Below are 18023 nucleotides of genomic sequence, written 5' to 3'. Positions count from 1 at the left end.
TTTTTTGTTTTTTTCGAGACAGGGTTTCTTTGTAGCTTTGAAGTTTGTCCTGGAACTCACAATGCAGATCAGGTTGTCCTTGAACTCAGAGTTCTCTGCCTCCCAAGTGTTGGGATTAAAGGTATGTGCCACCACTGCTCAGTTTGATTCATTCAAGAATTTCCTTATTCTAAAAATATGTGTGAATACTAACCATCCTGAAAATAAAGTCAATTAACTATTAAGACTTGAAGGTTACACAAAATGGAGTAGAAAAATATACAGGTGGCTACTTTGATATACTGGCATACAAAAATCCCATGAAAACATCCTAGGCATTATTAACTCAACTTCTCGCATATAGCTAGGCTGTTAGAGAATCTCTTCTCCATTCTTTGCCCCAATGCCACCTGCAGTCCCCACCTTTGGAACCCTACATGGATTGGAGCACCTTGCAGCAACTCCCACTCCTCACCCCACCAGCCAGCCCAAGTGTCTGGTTTTTCAGCTGTTCCATTCCCTGTTTGAAGGAAATGTTGACATTAAGTGGGAAAGGAAGAAGAGGAAAGGCAAGGCAGATAATCTTATTTGGCAGATACTATAAGATCCATGATCCTACTGACTGAACTTTGAGTCCTTCAGTTTTATTTACCACCTTCAATACAGTGATCAAGAAGCCATTTCCGAAACTCTGAGAGTATAAAATCTAATTTGCCATCACTATTACCTAGTTGTTGCTACTGCTGCTGTCTGAGACAGGGTCTCACTCTACTGCCCATATCTATTTTAGCATTCAAAGCAGCCGAAGCTGCAGATATAAAAACTACATCTAGCTATGTTCTTAAAATATTTTAAAATAGTTTTCTATCATTTCAATGTCTTCAAAAACTATAGCTTCAGCTTCTCACCCCAAATGTCTCCAGAGATATTATATACCACCCCCACCTTTTATCACCTCACCTCTCTCCCATTACAAGCTCTGAACATGCAAATTCTCCAACTGATTAGACATCAAAAAAAGTGCCCAACCTTATAGTCTAGCTATAGTTCTTCTTATACTAACTTTAGTCTAATACATTATTTTACTTGTATTTCTGTTTTATTCTTTTTTTTTTTTTTTTGGTTTTTCAAGACAGGGTTTCTCTGTAGCCCAGGCTGACCTTGAACTCACAAAGCTCCATCTGCCTCTGCCTCCCTAGTGCTGGAATTAAAGGCATGTGCCTCCACTGCCTGGCACTCTAGATATTTAAGAAGATTAAATCCTGACTTAGGTCAAACATACATTTTTTGATGATCTTTTTCTTCTACTGTACTGTTTAAGCTGCTATGAAGTTATTTGTAAAAAATATATGTTTCTATTTATCCTCTTCAATATGGAGTGCCACAAAAACTTAACTCAAATATCCTTAAGTTCAAGGAATTAAGATTTTAACTCACATTTACCTGTTTGAACTGAATCATGATGTCTTTTGAAAGTTCCATGTCTTTAAACATCCCTTCAAGCTTGCTGGTGAATGCAGCTCCACATTCTATCAAAGATGTTTGTATAGTTATAATATTTCAAGGTAGTACAAGCAAAGAATTTAAAAATTAGAAAATAAAATGCAAATCTTACTTGGGCATAAAATATGACCTGTAACTTTTGGTAAGAATGAAAAGAAATTCTTACCCCCAGCTGGTGCCCTAATTCAGAGGCAAACTCTTTAATCCTATAGCAAGCAACCTTATCCACTTTCAGGTATTTCAGGAACATTTTATACACACATACAGAAGAATAATTATCTTTAAAAAAAGTCAACATTTTGGACATTAACAAGAGGCTAGGATCCTCATAAGCTCATTTGAAATTTATGGGTTTGTGTCGTGTGTGAGGGTCAGAAATGGGTATACAGGCGCAGGCACCCATTCATGCATGTAGAAGTCAGAGGACTGGCTGTCCTGCCATACCACACTCTACCTTATTCCTTTGAAACTGAATCTCTCATTGTTATCTAGGAGCTAGGTTGGTGTCCAAGAAGCCCCAGCGATCCTCATTTCCCATTCTCACCTAACTCCTAGTCACAGGGGTTACACATATACACATGCCTTTTTTACCTGGGTGCTGGGGTAATTTATTTATTTCTCAAGACAGGGTTTCTCTGTGTAATAGTCCTAGCTGTCTTGGAACAAGCTCTTATAGACCAGGCTACTCTCTCAAACTCTGAGATCCACCTGCCTCTGCCTCCTGGGATTAAAGGTTTGCGCCACCACCACCCGGCTTGCTGGGATTTAAACTCAGGTCCTCATGCTTGTGCAGAAAGCACTCTTACCCACTGAGCCACCCTCCCCCCACCCCCTTGGTTTATGTTTTCATCATGTGTATATAAATTGATTAACAAAAAAGCAATCAATGAAAATAGTACAATTAATCCAGCATTTCCCTCAAATATCAAAGAAAGGAAAAATTGAAATAATAAAAAAAGGAAAGAGAATGGCAAACATACCATGTTTCAGTTTAGACAGCATTGATTTTTCAGCATCTACAGATGCACTCTTGCCAACTAATAGGCGTTTGGCTAAATCTTTCTTATAGAAAGCCTCAAAAACATCTTTGCCTATATTAAATAAAAAACATAACACTCATGATAAGCCAAATAAAGTTTAACAAATGGGCTTCAAAAAGCTTAATCACAGCACCTCAAGGTATTTTACTTTATACATTTCATTCAAGTTTATTAAACTTAAGAACACTGGAGGTCTATGCCAAGCTCTTCAAAAGTTATTTAATGTAAAACTATTAATAAAAATATTAACTTTTCTTCAGAAAATAAACCATAGGACACTGGTAATGGTTAGCACCAAAATTCAAGAGATTTAAAACAAGCAGCAAAATTCCAGCTTTTTAATAGTGCAAAGGTCAAAGCACAAGGCAATTTAGTCACATTTTTCAACTATTTTTTTTTCCTCAATTTTTCGAGACAGGGTTTTTCCATGTAACATGGCTTTCCTGGAATTCGCTCTATAGATCAGACTGGCCTCGAACTCAAGAGATCTGCACGCCTCTGCCTCCAGCGAGCTGAGATTAGAGGCTTGTGTCACCACTGTCCAGCTTCCTCAACTCTTCTTAAGGAATTAAAGATATGCAATGAATAAAATGCAACCTCCAGCCCCTAACAATCTCTCCAGGTTATATAAATGTTTCTAGATCCTCTAGAAATGCTTTATTTATTTTGTTTTTCATTTGTTTTGAGACAAGGCCTTGCTATGTTGCCCAGTTGCCCTGATTCTCACTATGTAATCTATACATCAATGCTGCCTCAGCTTTCTGAATTCTAGACTACAGGTATCTACCACTATGTAGCTCAGAGAGATTTGTTTTAAAAGAAAAACATGAAAGCAGTAATAACCAACACTTACCATAGATAAATCTAAATATAATCATTATTTTATCCAGCATTTTCTCAAGCTCTTCATCTGTAGCTTCTTTATTGCCAGCTCGAAGTTTTGAATCTACATACTTAGCTAAAATGGAGAAACAACATTACTGTTTGGTGACCATGGGTGTCTAAAAGGTGCTGACCACTACAATACCAAATAGGACTATAAAATACTCTTCTGCTATATGTGCATGCATTATATAAGTCTCCTATATAAGGGAGATCAAGTTAACTATCAATATCATGGGGCTAATAAATACCACAACCTAACAGCATTAAGTCTGACTACAGACAGAGTATACTTTCTGGTATAATGATATCAAAATGGGGTATTGAAGGACTACATATGTAGCTCTGTGGTAGAGTACTTGCCTATCATGTACAGGACTCTGGGTTCAAACCCTAGTACTTGAGAGAAGAGAGAAGAGAGAAGAGAGAAGGGAAGGGAAGGAAAAGGAAGAGGCAGAGAAGGCAGAGAGAGAGAGAGAGAGAGAGAGAGAGAGAAAGAAATTTTACAGATGATCAGCATTCTTAAACATTACTTAAATTTCAAGCGGCCCTTTTCCTGTAGCTGTAACTAGAGACCTTTAGAAAATAGTACTCTGCCCCATTTATAAATCACCTTAGGCTTGGAAAACACAGAATCAAGCTTGCTCACTAAAAGTAAACAGGGTCCAATGTTCTATCTCACAAAGATAGAACACTAAGGCTTTGAGAATCTACTTAGCTTGAAGGAATTTATATCTTACACCCATGTCCTTAGAGACAATTTCAGACTTGGTATTACTACCTAAGCAACATCAAACATGTAAGATATAGGTATAATATGGTTTTACCTCAGAGTAAATGTTCTAAGATTGTGAAACATACCTATCAGTTCAGCTGGTTTATTTGGTCTTTTATTAATGAATGTTTCAAATGCTTCTTTCATAGCATTGATAAATTTCTCATTTTTCAGAAAGCAGGTATCAATTATATGGTCAACTTTATCTTTAAAGTCCAACAATTCTTGAACCATGGTTTTATCTTTTTCAGGATTAATAACAATAGTACTTCCAAAAGCCTGAAAATGAAAATGGAATAATGAGAATAATCACCAAATCATATTCTAAGTTGGCACATGTATTCAACAATCTTAAAAAGGTACAGCTGTCTTTGAAGGAAAAACACCTAAACAGGCAATACTCACTCATAAACACAAAACTGAATAACCAGTGGGTACACATGATATCCTAATGGGGTGTCATCACTAGACTCTAGAAGCTTTTTCTTATTGTTAAGGAAGTCAGATCTGTACTTTTAAAAATAGGAATGTGATGAGGAAGGGAGGGAAGAGAGATGTGTGGTTCAAACTTGTTAGGCCCTAGACTTTATTCTAACCAAATGACTGCAGAATGCTAACAATCCTTTAATTTCCCATATTCACTGATTTAAGTCATAGAGCTAGAAATCCCAAACAATATCACTCAAATTTTATTGCTGATAATGTCACACAGCTACATTCTCAGGCTGATATTTCAAATGTTTTATTTTTAAAATTCCTTCCTTAAAACTGAATAGAAGACCTGGATATCAATCCACACACCTTCGAACACCTGATCTTTGATAAAGAAGCAAAAAATATCAAATGGAAAAAAGAAAGCATATTTAACAAGTGGTGCTGGCATAACTGGATATCAACATGTAGAAAAATGAAAATAGACCCTTATCTATCACCGTGCACAAAACTCAAATCCAAATGGATCAAAGACCTCAACATAAAGCCAGCCACACTGAACCTTACAGAAGAGAAAGTGGAAAGTACACTTAAACACATTGGCACAGGGAACCACTTCCGAAATATAACCCCAGCAGCACAGACACTGAGAGAAACAATTAATAAATGGGACCTCCTGAAACTGAAAAGCTTCTGTAAAGCAAAGGACACAGTCAATGAGTCAAAACTACAGCCTACAGAATTGGAAAAGATCTTCACCAACTAAAATCAGAGGGCAGATCTCCAAAATATACAAAGAACTTAAGAAATTGGTCATCAAAAGAACAAATAATCCAATAAAAATGGGGTACAGACCTAAACAGAGAACTCTCAACAGAGGCATCTAAAATGGCTGAAAGACACTTAAGGAAATGTTCAACATCCTTAGTCATCAGAGAAACACAAATCAAAACAACTTTGAGATTCCATCTTATACCTGTAAGAATGGCCAAGATCAAAAACACTGATGACAACTTATGCTGGAGAGGTTGTGGGGAAAAGGGAACACTTCTGCATTGCTGGTGGGAATGCAAGCTGGTACAACCCCTTTGGATGTCAGTGTGGTAATGTCTCAGAAAATTAGAAAATAACCTTCCTCAAGATCCAGTAATACCACTTTTGGGCATATATCCAAAGTATGCTCAATCGTATCACAAGGACATGTGCTCAACTATGTTCATAGCAGCTTTGTTTGTCATGGCCAGAGGAAACAACCTAAATGCCCCTCGACCGAAGAATGAATAAGAAAAAAGTGGCATATTTACATAATCGAGTACTACACAGCAGAAAAAAATAACAGCTTGAATTTTGCAGACAAATGGATGGGGCTAGAAAACATTATTTTGAGTGAGGTAACCCAGACACAGAAAGACAATTATCACATGTATTCACTCATAGGTGATTTTTAAACATAAAGCAAAAAAAGCCAGCCTACAAACCACAATACCAGAGAACTTAGACAACAATGAGGACACTAAGAGAGACTTACATAGATCTAATCTACATGGGAAGTAGAAAGTAGAAAAAGACAAGATCTCCTGAGTAAATTGGGAGCATGGGGACTTTGGGGGAGGACTGAAGGGGAGAGGGGAGAGGCAGGGAGGGGAACAGAGAAAAATGTAGAGCTCAATAAATATCAATAAAAAAATAACTCTTCCTCTCCAAGAAACCACCAACTGCCAATAGCAGACAGAGGTGGCCTTCATGAGCCTCTTCGAACAAATAAAGAAAAAAATCCTTCCTTAAAAATGCGTATAACAAGAAGTGCTGATATTCTTGGTATATAGATTACAAAACATTCAAGAGAAAACTCAACAGGTAAACGGTTAATACCTTGATATACTCAATCCACTGCTGTAAGAGAACCTGAACTCCACCTCGAACTCTACTGAAGAGCTGATATAGAAGAGACAGATCTTGAATTCGATTTTCATCAAGAAGGTTATTTAAACCTGGTTTGAAACATTTTGGCATTAAAATAAAAGAATCAAAAAGTGAATAAAATTGTCATGCATTTTAATGAAATGTAAGTTGAAATTACTATTATGATATACTGGTCTAAACTATATTAAGTATATCCTGTAAGAACACTAAGCTTTAGAAGTTCTTCACTCTACAATGCTAAGAAACACACCACACACACACACACACACACACACACACACACACACACACACACACAGAATTTGAAATGCAAGGAATACCTTCCTTTACTGCATTCTTACATGTCCAAATTGCCACTGTTTCTCTTTTTGCATTGCAGTACTTTGGATGAACTCAGGGCAACTCATATACACTAAAATGTTTTATCACTGACTCACTCCACCCAGCTCAATTTCTTGACTGGTGTTAATTAGCAGAACTCTCTTCTCAGTTCCACTTTCAGTCAGGAAACTGGCAACAACAGAAAGTTTAGGACAATGAACAGGGGAAACACTCGTCAATCTTCAGAAATGAATTACATGCTTATCAAGTTTGAGGTTTTTCTTCATTAAATTCAAAATTCTTTGATAAACTTTTGGTCAAGCTGCTTTCATAAAATGATTCTGAGCACTAAAAACTTAAAACTGCTATAAAAAAACAATTCACAAAATATTCTCCTTTCCTTCTGATGCTTAGTTATTAATAAGCAGTTTTTACTAATAATGGCTAACTGAGACAAACAGTTCTAAGACCATTCTTCCACCACTGATTAAGATTAGGGAGGCAGAGGCAGGTGAATCTCTAAGGTGGAGGCCAGTATGGCCTACAAAGTGAGTTCTAGGACAGGGGCCTTCAAAGTGAGTTCTAGGACAGACAGGGCTACACAGAGAAAGCCTGTCTCAGAAAAAAAAAAAAAAAGACTAGGGTGGCACATGTTAGGGATAGTATTTATTTGAACTTTCTGAGCAGACTTGATGGTGACCTTATCTAGTTTTTTCATTTAGATTTTATATTTTTATTTTATATGCTAGGGTTATGCGTTATTTCTTATGTTTTGCCTGAATGCATGTGCAGGGGGAATCCCTGGTGCACGGAGGACAGAGAGAGTATTGGATCCCTTGAAAACTAGAATTTTGGAGGGTTGTAAGCTGCCATGTGGGTACTGGGAACTGCTAGAGTCCTTTGCAAAAGCAACAAATGCCCCTATCCACTGAGCTATCTCTCCAGCCCTAGTAATCTTTTACAAATTGCCAATTACCTTTCTGAAGTATTGCTGTTAAATGTTCACCTAGAAGTTGTTTCTCAACAGAAGCAATCAGTGACTTCCTAAAAGGAGGAAAACAGAATTACTGAGATAGAATTCTTCTGAAACTTCAAACTTCTAGAGAAAAGAAGCCAAATATTTCATTTTACATTAATTTTGTCATTTCTATCGTATGTGCCAATTTAATAGTGCTGAAGATTTATTTTGCATTATGCCTAGAGGAAGAAAAGTAATGCATATTTCAGAATTTGCTCAAAGTAATGTTTTTTATGGTCTTGCTGTGCCTAGCTTTTTCCAAGTTTCTCAGCTTTTTACTAAGGTAAAAACAGTTATCTATGCTGCTTAATGGAACTACTTGGTTAGTAAGACTGAAAAGTACAGAAGCAGTTTCTCTCTGAACGCCCACTTACTGAGTTTTAATCACTAAAAAGATTTTAAAAGCCGGGCATAGCGGTGCATGCCTGTAATCCCAGAACTTGGGAGCTGGCATGGAGGACCGTGAGTTCCAGGGCAGCCTGGGTTTTAGTGAAACTCTGCATCAAAAACACCAAAAATTTTAAAGATTAACCCCTAATACTATTTTGAAATTACACACTTAACACATCCAAACAATAATCAAACCCTTGATTAAGTCTAATTAGTTAAGGTAGATAATAACTTGAAGTTTGCATTATGAAAACAATTGTTAAAGACTAAGTCAGACCTGAAAATTGTTACTAACATGTTTAAGATGCTTAAATTGCTTTACCAACAGTTTTAAGACTAAGCATGTAATACTTACTGGGTGGTCTGATCTAAGTAAGTAATAAGTCTGTCTGCTTCTTCTTCTAGGCGTTTATTAACATGATGAAGATACTCAGGAACCTACAAAGATAGTTTTTTATATTATTGTTTTCCTCCCCTTAAATCACTCAGAAAATGTCAAGTCCAAAAGATCCGGGGATCAGCCCCGTCAAATGTGACAGGGTAGAATCATATGTAAAATTAGAGGTAGAGTTTATGATCCAGAATTCTGGCCTTTAAGAAGAGAGAAAAGAAAGGAGCACCTAAGTGAGAGAAGAGCATTACAATGTTGGGAATATAAATACAAAGGGAAGTTTGTGTTCTACAATGTAATATCTAATGTAAGAGGTGATGGATTTATTAATCGTGATTTTTAAATACCTCTCTTTCTTGCATTAACTTTTGACCTTCAGCTGCATAAAGCCGGTTAGTTTCTTCTAAAAATCGTTGTTCAAAAGAGTCTTGGTAAATCTAGGAAGGAAAAAAACCAAAAGTATTTGTTTAGTCATTAAATATGTACTGAATGTCTTCCATCCCATCTGAAGTCTATCTGAACAGCACTCTGACTGTGGATTTCAAACATCAAACTAGGAATAGGAATCAGATTCGTAGGCAGCACAGGTGAGTGCTAGGTGTAACTTACTTGCAAATCAGACAGCATACTTAAAAGGCTTCGAAGTAAACTTCTATCGATGGCTTCACCATTCCGCTCTCTCTCAATCAAGAGAAGGATGCCATCAATTGTTTTCATTTGAACTTTTTGATCACTTATAATATGAGCCCGAAATAACTCTAATCCCATGTCCCTAAAATTAAAAGAAAAAAAAACATCATCTAAACTGGCAATACAATGTCTGAACAGGCTTAGTTAACTTAGTTATCTCATGTTAACTGGAGCCCCAAACTTCGAAGCAGTGATTATAAAAGAATAAAATCCGTATTTAATTTTGAATAACATTATGAAAGCATACAGGAAGCTCATTTTGTCTTTAATGGGAACTGAAACTGAATTCCTGGCTTCCTCTATAACTTTTTTTAGTGTCTTATTTCCTCTGGTGGCTACCTTTTCTCAGTCAAATCAAAGATAAAACTAGTTCAAAGACATAAAATAATTTTCACTCTACTGGATTTGAGTAATTTATTTGGTCATTTAGTAAGTGGTTTAAGAACTTGAAAGTCAGTGAATTTCAATCATTACTGTAGGTATATGTTAAACACCTGAGGAGGGTCCAATTCATTCTATTACTTTATTTTCACGAACAGACACACTTTTCAGTATATAGTCACAAGTAAAAAGAAACCTTAAATAATCAGCAATAACAAGATTTGGGCACAGAAATTCTATAGTAAACTTTAATCTTCATACTTTACATAGAAATTTCTTCATACACTATGACCGAAAGTTAGCTTTCTACCATATTAAAACAGGCAAAACAAGCTAAAACTCAAACGAGAAATCTTAGGAGAATATTCTGAATACATCTTGATCTCTTTCGTTATAATAATGTTCTATAATATGTAACAAATTTTTTTTCATAGTAATTCTCTGGCATTCTTACCAAATGGAGGGTAGCATGGAATTCTGAAGAACATAAGTTCTATCCAGAAACAAAAAAATGCTCCTGATCATTATCTGTCAAAAAAAAAAATCAAGCAATTTTTGAAATTTTGAAACTGCAGCTCTTAATGAGAATTGAAAGATTTTTATACTAAACAGACTATTAGCATCCAACATTCAAATAAATACATCTAGCTGAGCATACCTCATATACTTATCTTTAAACTATTGTATTAATCTTGACAACAGAGAATTAAGATGGCCCTCTGATGTCTTTGCTACTTAAGAAGTAACTGAAAAGGGAAACAAGAGGTAGTACTGGGGTGCATGCCTACAAATCCAGCCCTCAAGAGGCTAAGGCAGGAAGATCTTGAGTTTCAGGCAAGCATGGGCTACACAGCGAGAGTCTATCTCAGAAAAAAAAAAGAAGAAATCCAAGGTACAGTTAGTTCTTCCTTAGCAGCAGTGCTGGGAGGTAAAACTGTCTTAAACTATACCCATGGCATTCAGGGGGGTAGGAAGTAAACTTAAAGACTTCTATTTGCATTAATAGAATAATACCAGACTAGGGAGGATGAAGAAATGCATCATCTAAATAAACTAAAATACCAACTTTTACAAGTAGCCAAATAATCTATGGGGATATTACCAATAAGACTAACAGAGGAAGATGAAACTTTAATGAGAAATAATTCGGGGTCAATAATTCAGAAAAAAAAGAATGGAAGTCAGGTGTGATGACTGATGCACATAATTCCCAGCACTTAAGACATTGAGGCAGCGGGATTTGCCATGAATTTGAGATGGGCATAAGCTACACAGTGAATTCAAACTCGTCTAGTTACAGAGTAAGACCTAACCTCAACACAAAAACTGCTATCAACAACAACAAAGACTCTAAAATGGAAATCATTCTGAAATGTTAGTTTCTCTATAATTTGTAGTTTTAAAGTAAAAATCTAACACAAATCAGCTTCCAATTTAGAAAAAGAACCATTATGGAGAGCCTCCTGGCTACAAAAGTTTTTTATTCACCTATTTCTTTTGCAACAACGTCTTACCATGTAGCCCAGACTGGCCTAGAATGTATAATACTTCTGTCTCAGCTTCCCAAGTGTTGGAACTCCAATTGTGTGCTGACACTTCTGTCTCTAAAGGCTTTTTTTCTATTACTATACAGTGCTCAGGATACATACCAGGGTATCACTTAGGCTAAGCTGGTGCTTTACCACTCAGCTACCAAGTAATTCCTTCAACAAAATTGTCGAAACATTCTAGCACTTGAACTTGTTTGCAACTTACCATTTGCCTACAATGATTTTGCCAGCATTTATCAATCTTTTTTAGAAAAAGAACACTATCCAATGAATCCCTGAGACATATGTTAAGGATATTTTAAAGTGTTTCATACTAGCAATATGTATATCTTTTGTCTTATTTGTCTTATTTGTATATATATTTAAATATATAATACCCATAGAACAAATGAAATTAAATAAATTATAGAACATAATTCTATTTCTTAAACTGCAGGAAATTAGATCCCACTTAACCTGCCTTTAAATCTAGTCTTTTTAAAAAAAAAAAAAAAAAGATTAATTACGTATACACTATTCTGCCTGCATGTATGCCTGCAGGTCAGAAGAGGGCACCAGATCTTATTATAGATGGTTGTGAGCCACCATGTGTGTACTAGACCTCTGGAAGAGCAGTCAGTGCTTTTAACCACTGAGCCATCTCTCCAGCCTGCTAAATCTAAACTTAAACATAACTGAACATTATGTTTTCTGTTTAAGATTTCCCTCAATGGAAATCTGCCAGAACAAAAGGTTAACAACAGGAAATTTTTACTTAAATAAATACCACACATGTAGATTTTGACCCTAATTAAAAGTGAAATTTCAAAACTTTGTTTTTTTCCTTTAGAAATAACAGAAGAAAAATAGTCTAACAAACATAGGCATTCCACTTCCAATGGAGATATTCAAGAAGAAACAAATTTAAGATATTCTGTTTTGAAAAGGATATTCTCTGAATTGATGAATCTGTGCTTTGATGTGATCTTCACAGATCTGTCTCAGCTGCATATACAAATTTGCAGAAATTTTGTAAGAACAAAGATTTTCTACAGCCTGTAAGATAGAATACATAATTCATTACGACAGGATAGAGGAGGGGAAGGGGTCTCAACAATTACATGAAGTCATTATTTTGTTATATGCTACATCAGTTCATTGAAAATCGTGTCCTTTTTAAAAAAACAGAAGTATATTAACCCAGGAGGCTGAGGCGGGATCAGAAGTTTGAGGCTAGCCTGAAAAACCTTAGTCACATATACACACACAAGCACATACCCCTTCCAAAATAGATACAAAGTAAAACAAGAAAATATAACTAATGTGGGTAAAAAAAAAAAAAGTTTCACTACCCAAGGTACTACCCCAAAATGTCCACATTTGTATGCTTATAATTGTTATACCAAAAGTTAAGGATGAAGGGAATCAAGTCAAGTTCTACTCTGTGAGGATATCCAATTTAGAGCGACTACTACATACAAATGCTCTCTTATGACAAATGGTAATAGTTTTCATAAGCAGAGTATCACTAAAATTTAAAAATAATTTTGGCTGTTGTTTATGTATGCGATCGGTCAGAAACGACTACTAAAACTCAATTAAAACTTACTTATACTTCCTTGGATTTTCCTGAATATAATAAAGTAGAAATTATTGCTAGAAGGATTAAAATTAGTATGATATAAATACCATGAAATTTTCTCCAGTGTTTCAATTTACAAAACGTTTCAATATAGGGTCTGCAAATTGGGCTTAGTAGTTGAACACCTGCCTACCCAGTTTGAGGCCCAAGAGTTCATACTCTGAACAACAAAAAACGCATTTTTCCTTCATTAGATTACTTGAATTTATCCTCAAATCTTAAGAGGACAAGTTCAGATTCTGTGTTTCTTACTATGTGTATCAAATCAAAAGCCTTTCAACTTTAAAACAACAGGTATGGTAACTCTGATGTTACTCCATAATTGGTAATGCTCAAGAGTACACCAAGATTCCTTTCTCACTATAACACAAGACAAAATCCCATATTAAAAGAGACTTGGAGGGTCCAAGTTCTATTGGTCTGAAGGGAATTTTGCAAATATGTAGCTAAACGTCATATTGGTAGAATTCAAGTCCAGTAATCAAGAAAAAAAAAAAGAAGAAACTGCTGGGCAGTGTTGGTGCACATCTTTAAATTCCACCATTTGGGAGGCAGAGGCAAGCAGATCTTTTGAGTTAAAGTCCGGCCTGGTCTACAAAGAAAATTCCAGGATAGCCAGAGCCACACAGAAATCCTGTCTCAAAAACAACAACAAAACAGTTTAAAAAGGAACCTACTTATTCCACTAGAGGGAAATCAGTAAGCCTCAGGAGGAGAGGGTAGACCCATCAGATTTAACAGCTAAGGAGAAACAGGAAAGCTGAGTCTTCGCTGAGAACGACTCGGTACAGTCCATGTAAACCTAGGGTTAGGTCACAAATGCTTAAGGGTGCCCTTGCTTCTTTCCTGTGCTCCTCTATTCACACTGGTCCTAGATGGGGTGGGTGTCCTCCTTCTTCCTTTTATAGTACTTCTTATTGTATTTAAGCTCTTTATGAATGACTGACTCATTTTCTCAAGCTTTTCTCATTCCCTGCTTAGGTTGTCAATATGACATAATATATACTTCATCTTTTCTACTTTCCCTACTTCTGATACTTATTTATTCCACTTCCTTTTGTGTTCTCCTTTATCTCATAAGCCAGTTCTTGACACCTTTATTTATCCTCTCACATAAGAAACCACATTTTCTGTTACTATTTAACTGGGTACTGCTCCTTCAAAATCAGGTTACTCCTTTCACTGCCACGGATTTGCCCAATGCTGCCATACACACTCCACTGACCCGCCACTAAATCAATGACTTTCTTTTTAAGTGTAGACCCGGCTCTTTGACTTTACTTCTCACAGAGTGATCACAGAGTCGTAAGTTACTTAATAATTTGAGCTTCAAAGTATGTGTTTATTTGAGAGAGATTGCAACAAGACAGATACATCCTGCATATTAGAAGGGACGTGATCAAAAAACTTTAGTGTGAGCTAAATGTTGTTAGAAGAATAATCAGAAATAAGACTCCCTACCACAGTCTTTAGGAGAGAGACATGAAGAAGTCTCCAGGGCAGAATCATCTCAACCACCCAGAGCAAAAAGGATAGAGCACTTGTGAGAATAATCAGAAACAGAAAAACGAAGCTGAGCTTTACATGCAGTCTCATTTATGATTAGCTGAAAGGTGGTAGAGTATGTTTCAAGTGGGCTAGGGTAGTATAACTCAGTGGTAGATTGTTTGCTTAGTATTCATGAGGTCCCAGGTTCACAACCTAGCAACCTAAAAGATGAGGGTGTAAACACAGGGTCTTTGAAGGTAGTCAGGCATAAAATACAAACATTTAGCAAGCTTTTAACCCTTATTCCTCCAAATCCCAGCCCCTATCCTCCCAAACCCACATATCAAATTAAAAGCACAAAATAACCCATTCCAACCACTTGCTTGAAAATAATATATACACACAGAAAACGAAATGTGCTTCATAAACGAAGACAGTATGAAAGATAAAGAATTCCCACCAAGGCCATGTGGTGGTGGCGTGCGCCTTTAATCCCAGCACTCAGGAGGCAGAGGCAGGAGGATCTCTGTGAGTTCGAGGCCAGCCTGGTCTACAAGATCTAGTTCCGGGACAGGCACCAAAGCTACAGAGAAACCCTGTCTTGAAAAAACAAAACAAAAAAAAAGAATTCCCACCAAGGCGCTGAACTCTTGCCATAGGCCTGTTAAGTTAGGTATTATTTTTCAAACTTTTATATTTAAAGAAAGAAAAACAATTGGCTGGTGAGGTGGCTCAAGCCTATGGCCATGACTTCCACTGATGAAATGACAACATTATCCTCTGACCTCTACAAGCATTCTGTGACATGTTCCTCCTCCTACGCCATCATACACAGAGGCATAAACAAATTAAAAATTAAACTTTTTAAAAAAGACCTGATTGTGGTAATTAAAGTTTTTGAAAAAGACACCAGGTTGTGGTGACACATACCATATAGCTAAGTTCAATAAAACAAGTGACTGCTAGTTCATGCTGGTGTGGATGTGGACTAAGGGGACAAGTATGTAGGAGGCAGAGGCATGTAGATCTCTAGGAGCTCATGGACAGCCTGATCTATACAGTAAGTTCCAGGCTACCTAAGGCTATACAATGTGACCCTGTCTCAAAACAAAATTAGAAAAAGAGAAGAAACTAGGTATGGTAACAAATACTTGAAGGCCATCATTCAGGAGCCTGAGGCAGAAAAATCTCAAGTCTGAGTATGAGTACAGCTTGGGCTATACAGAGTAAGATTTTGCCTCAAAAAAAAAAAAAAAAAGAGAGAGAGAAATAATACTGTAAAAATTTAGCAATATGCAGCAATAAAATGCAAAATATCTTTTATATTTGGTAAAAAAGGGTAAGATACAAAGTACTAAGAATTTGCAGGAAGAAAATAAACCATAAAATGAAACTTAAGATTGCTTTTGTTTAATACTTTTTACATTGTTGCGTAAATTTCCCCCAATCCATCCTGCAGGCAGCTCCTTTAAGCAGAAAGGTAAACAACTCAAAATAGCTTCTGGAAGTCCCTGAAACTGACCCAATTTACTAGGCCCCTCCCTGACAAAGTGTACAATAAAAGCTGAGTCTAAGACAGAAGGAAGCTGGGCTGCAAATACTCTGAGACTGAATCAGCTGGGATTTAAACCAATAGAAGTTTCTGGTAAGGACTCTGCAGGCTGTGAAGTGTGCTCTGGGCTCCCAGCTTTGTGAGTTGTCTGTCACCCGTGCTCGGCTGGGCTTTGGAGAGATGAGACATTTCTGCTCCTGTAAGTAACCCCAATAAAACTCACTGGTTCATCAAGCTGTAGTTTCATACTTTTTTCTATCATGGATTCCTTATCTGGGGTGAGTAGACCTGCGTATTGTGGCGCTCCCAGAAAAGTTTTGTCACATAACAGCATGTAGCAAACAGTGCTTTAATAAGATCAAAAATTATCAAGGGGAGGCTGGAGAGATGGCTCAGTGGTAAAGAGCATTGCCTGCTCTTCCAAAGGTTCTGAGTTCAATTCCCAGCAACCACATGTGGCTCACAACCATCTGTAATGAGGTCTGGTGTCCTCTTCTGGCATGCAGGCATACATGCAGAAAGAATATTGTATACATAATAAATAAATAAAAATAAATATTTAAAAGTTAAAAAAAGTTTAAAAAAAGTTTCGCTAGGATTTAAAAAAAATTATCAAGGACCTTCATTTTGTGACTGCACATTTTAAAAATGATCAGTGACTACTAATGATTCATTAAAAGATGGGAGACATAGGCCAGGCAGTGGTGGAGCACACCTTTGATCCCAGCACTCAGGAGGCAGAATTAGGCAGATCTCTGTGAGTTGGAGACCAACCTGGTCTACAAGAGTAAACTCCAGGATAGTCAAGGCTACACAGAGAAATCCTGTCTCCAAAAACAAAAACAAAAAAATCCAAGGAGAAATATGTAACAGAGTACGATCCTAAAAGTCATTAATGGGGCAAGTCAGATGTGGTGCTCATGCCTGTCATCTTACACTGAAGCAAAAAGATAATCACGAGTTCAAGATCATAGTGGGCTATGAGTTCTATGTCATCCTGGGTCAGAGGGAGTCCCTATCTCAGAAAATGCAAACAGGGCTGGAGAGATGCTCAGTGGTAAAGAGCACTTGTTGTTCTTGCAGAGGACCCAGGTTCCATTTTCAGCACTCACAAGGCAGCTCACAACTGTCTACAACTCCAGTTCCAAGAGAATCTAATGCCTGTTTCTGGCCTCCAAGGACACTGTAGACATGTGGTACACAGGTAATCAAGAAGACAAAATACCCATATATATTAAATTAAATCTTAAAATACAACAAAATAAACAAACAGGTGACAGCAATTAAATTTTGAAAAACAAATAGCTAGCTATCAAAACTGTTAAGAAATTTAACTTTTCTTAGTTTCTAAAAGATCAAAAAAAAAGAATTTTAACTTTTCTCCTGTAATACTGACTGCTTGAAATAACCGCGTTTTACAACTAATTATAATCTATACTGAGAGATGCATAATTTGCATCTCTTGTGGTCCATATAGAACAGAATAGAAAGGAACATTATTTAAGATCTTTTTCACAAAAAGTTCACCAGAATTCTTATTAATGTCAGAAACAATCTTCATCAGAAATGAAGTATAGACTAAGCCAGCCCGGTCAAACAGTAAGACCCTAACTAACAGTGGGAGTCTGTCTCAAATAACAACGAATCTTTATTCAAAGACAGGCTAATCAATCCAAACTAGTGCCTTTAAACATAGCCCTATTTATAATAAACCAAGATTAAACAAGCAAACAAAAATCCCACCCAAATTATAAAGCATAGCTTCACTCTCAAAAGATTTCAAGATTGTTAAGAAAGGTAATTTTAAAATTCAGGGACAATTATCATTTAAAGTATTGCTTTAAAAATACAATAGGCAAAAAAAAAAAAAATAGGCTAGGAATGTGTTAACCCCAGCATTTGGGAGGCAGAGTTAGGTGGATCTCAGTGAGAACACCTACAAAGTGACTCTACAAAGTAAGTGCCTGGATAGCCAGGTATTTGTCAAATAGTGAGATCCTGTCTTAAAAAATTAAAAATAAAAAGCCCTGTGTGATGGTACACACCTTTAATCCCAGTCCAGGATTAGTGAGTTAGTTCCAGGACAG

At 36.5% G+C, this 18023-nt stretch overlaps 1 protein-coding gene across 2 annotated transcripts in view; it reads right to left on the bottom strand.

The window, feature by feature from the left end:
* Cul4b (cullin 4B) overlaps positions 1–18023 on the bottom strand; it is a 102471-nt gene that overhangs the window by 9146 nt on the left and 75302 nt on the right. For both annotated transcript variants that reach the window (XM_050132110.1, XM_050132109.1), the window contains 12 exons: positions 12207–12310; positions 11481–11550; positions 10180–10253; positions 9264–9426; positions 9002–9091; positions 8619–8701; positions 7832–7899; positions 6484–6602; positions 4266–4458; positions 3376–3480; positions 2463–2573; positions 1423–1508 (listed from right to left, as the gene is read on the bottom strand). In XM_050132110.1, the coding sequence (XP_049988067.1) occupies positions 1423–1508; positions 2463–2573; positions 3376–3480; positions 4266–4458; positions 6484–6602; positions 7832–7899; positions 8619–8701; positions 9002–9091; positions 9264–9426; positions 10180–10253; positions 11481–11550; positions 12207–12310 (1266 nt within the window). The remainder of the gene's footprint in view (positions 1–1422; positions 1509–2462; positions 2574–3375; positions 3481–4265; positions 4459–6483; positions 6603–7831; positions 7900–8618; positions 8702–9001; positions 9092–9263; positions 9427–10179; positions 10254–11480; positions 11551–12206; positions 12311–18023) is intronic.

This window comes from Alexandromys fortis, unplaced genomic scaffold, assembly GCF_014885135.2.
Source record: "Alexandromys fortis isolate MF-2015 unplaced genomic scaffold, M_Fortis_MF-2015_v1.1 scaffold_391, whole genome shotgun sequence".
NCBI lineage: Eukaryota > Metazoa > Chordata > Mammalia > Rodentia > Cricetidae > Alexandromys > Alexandromys fortis.
Note: the sequence above shows the minus strand (reverse complement) of the source record. Positions and strands in the feature narration are given on the sequence as shown.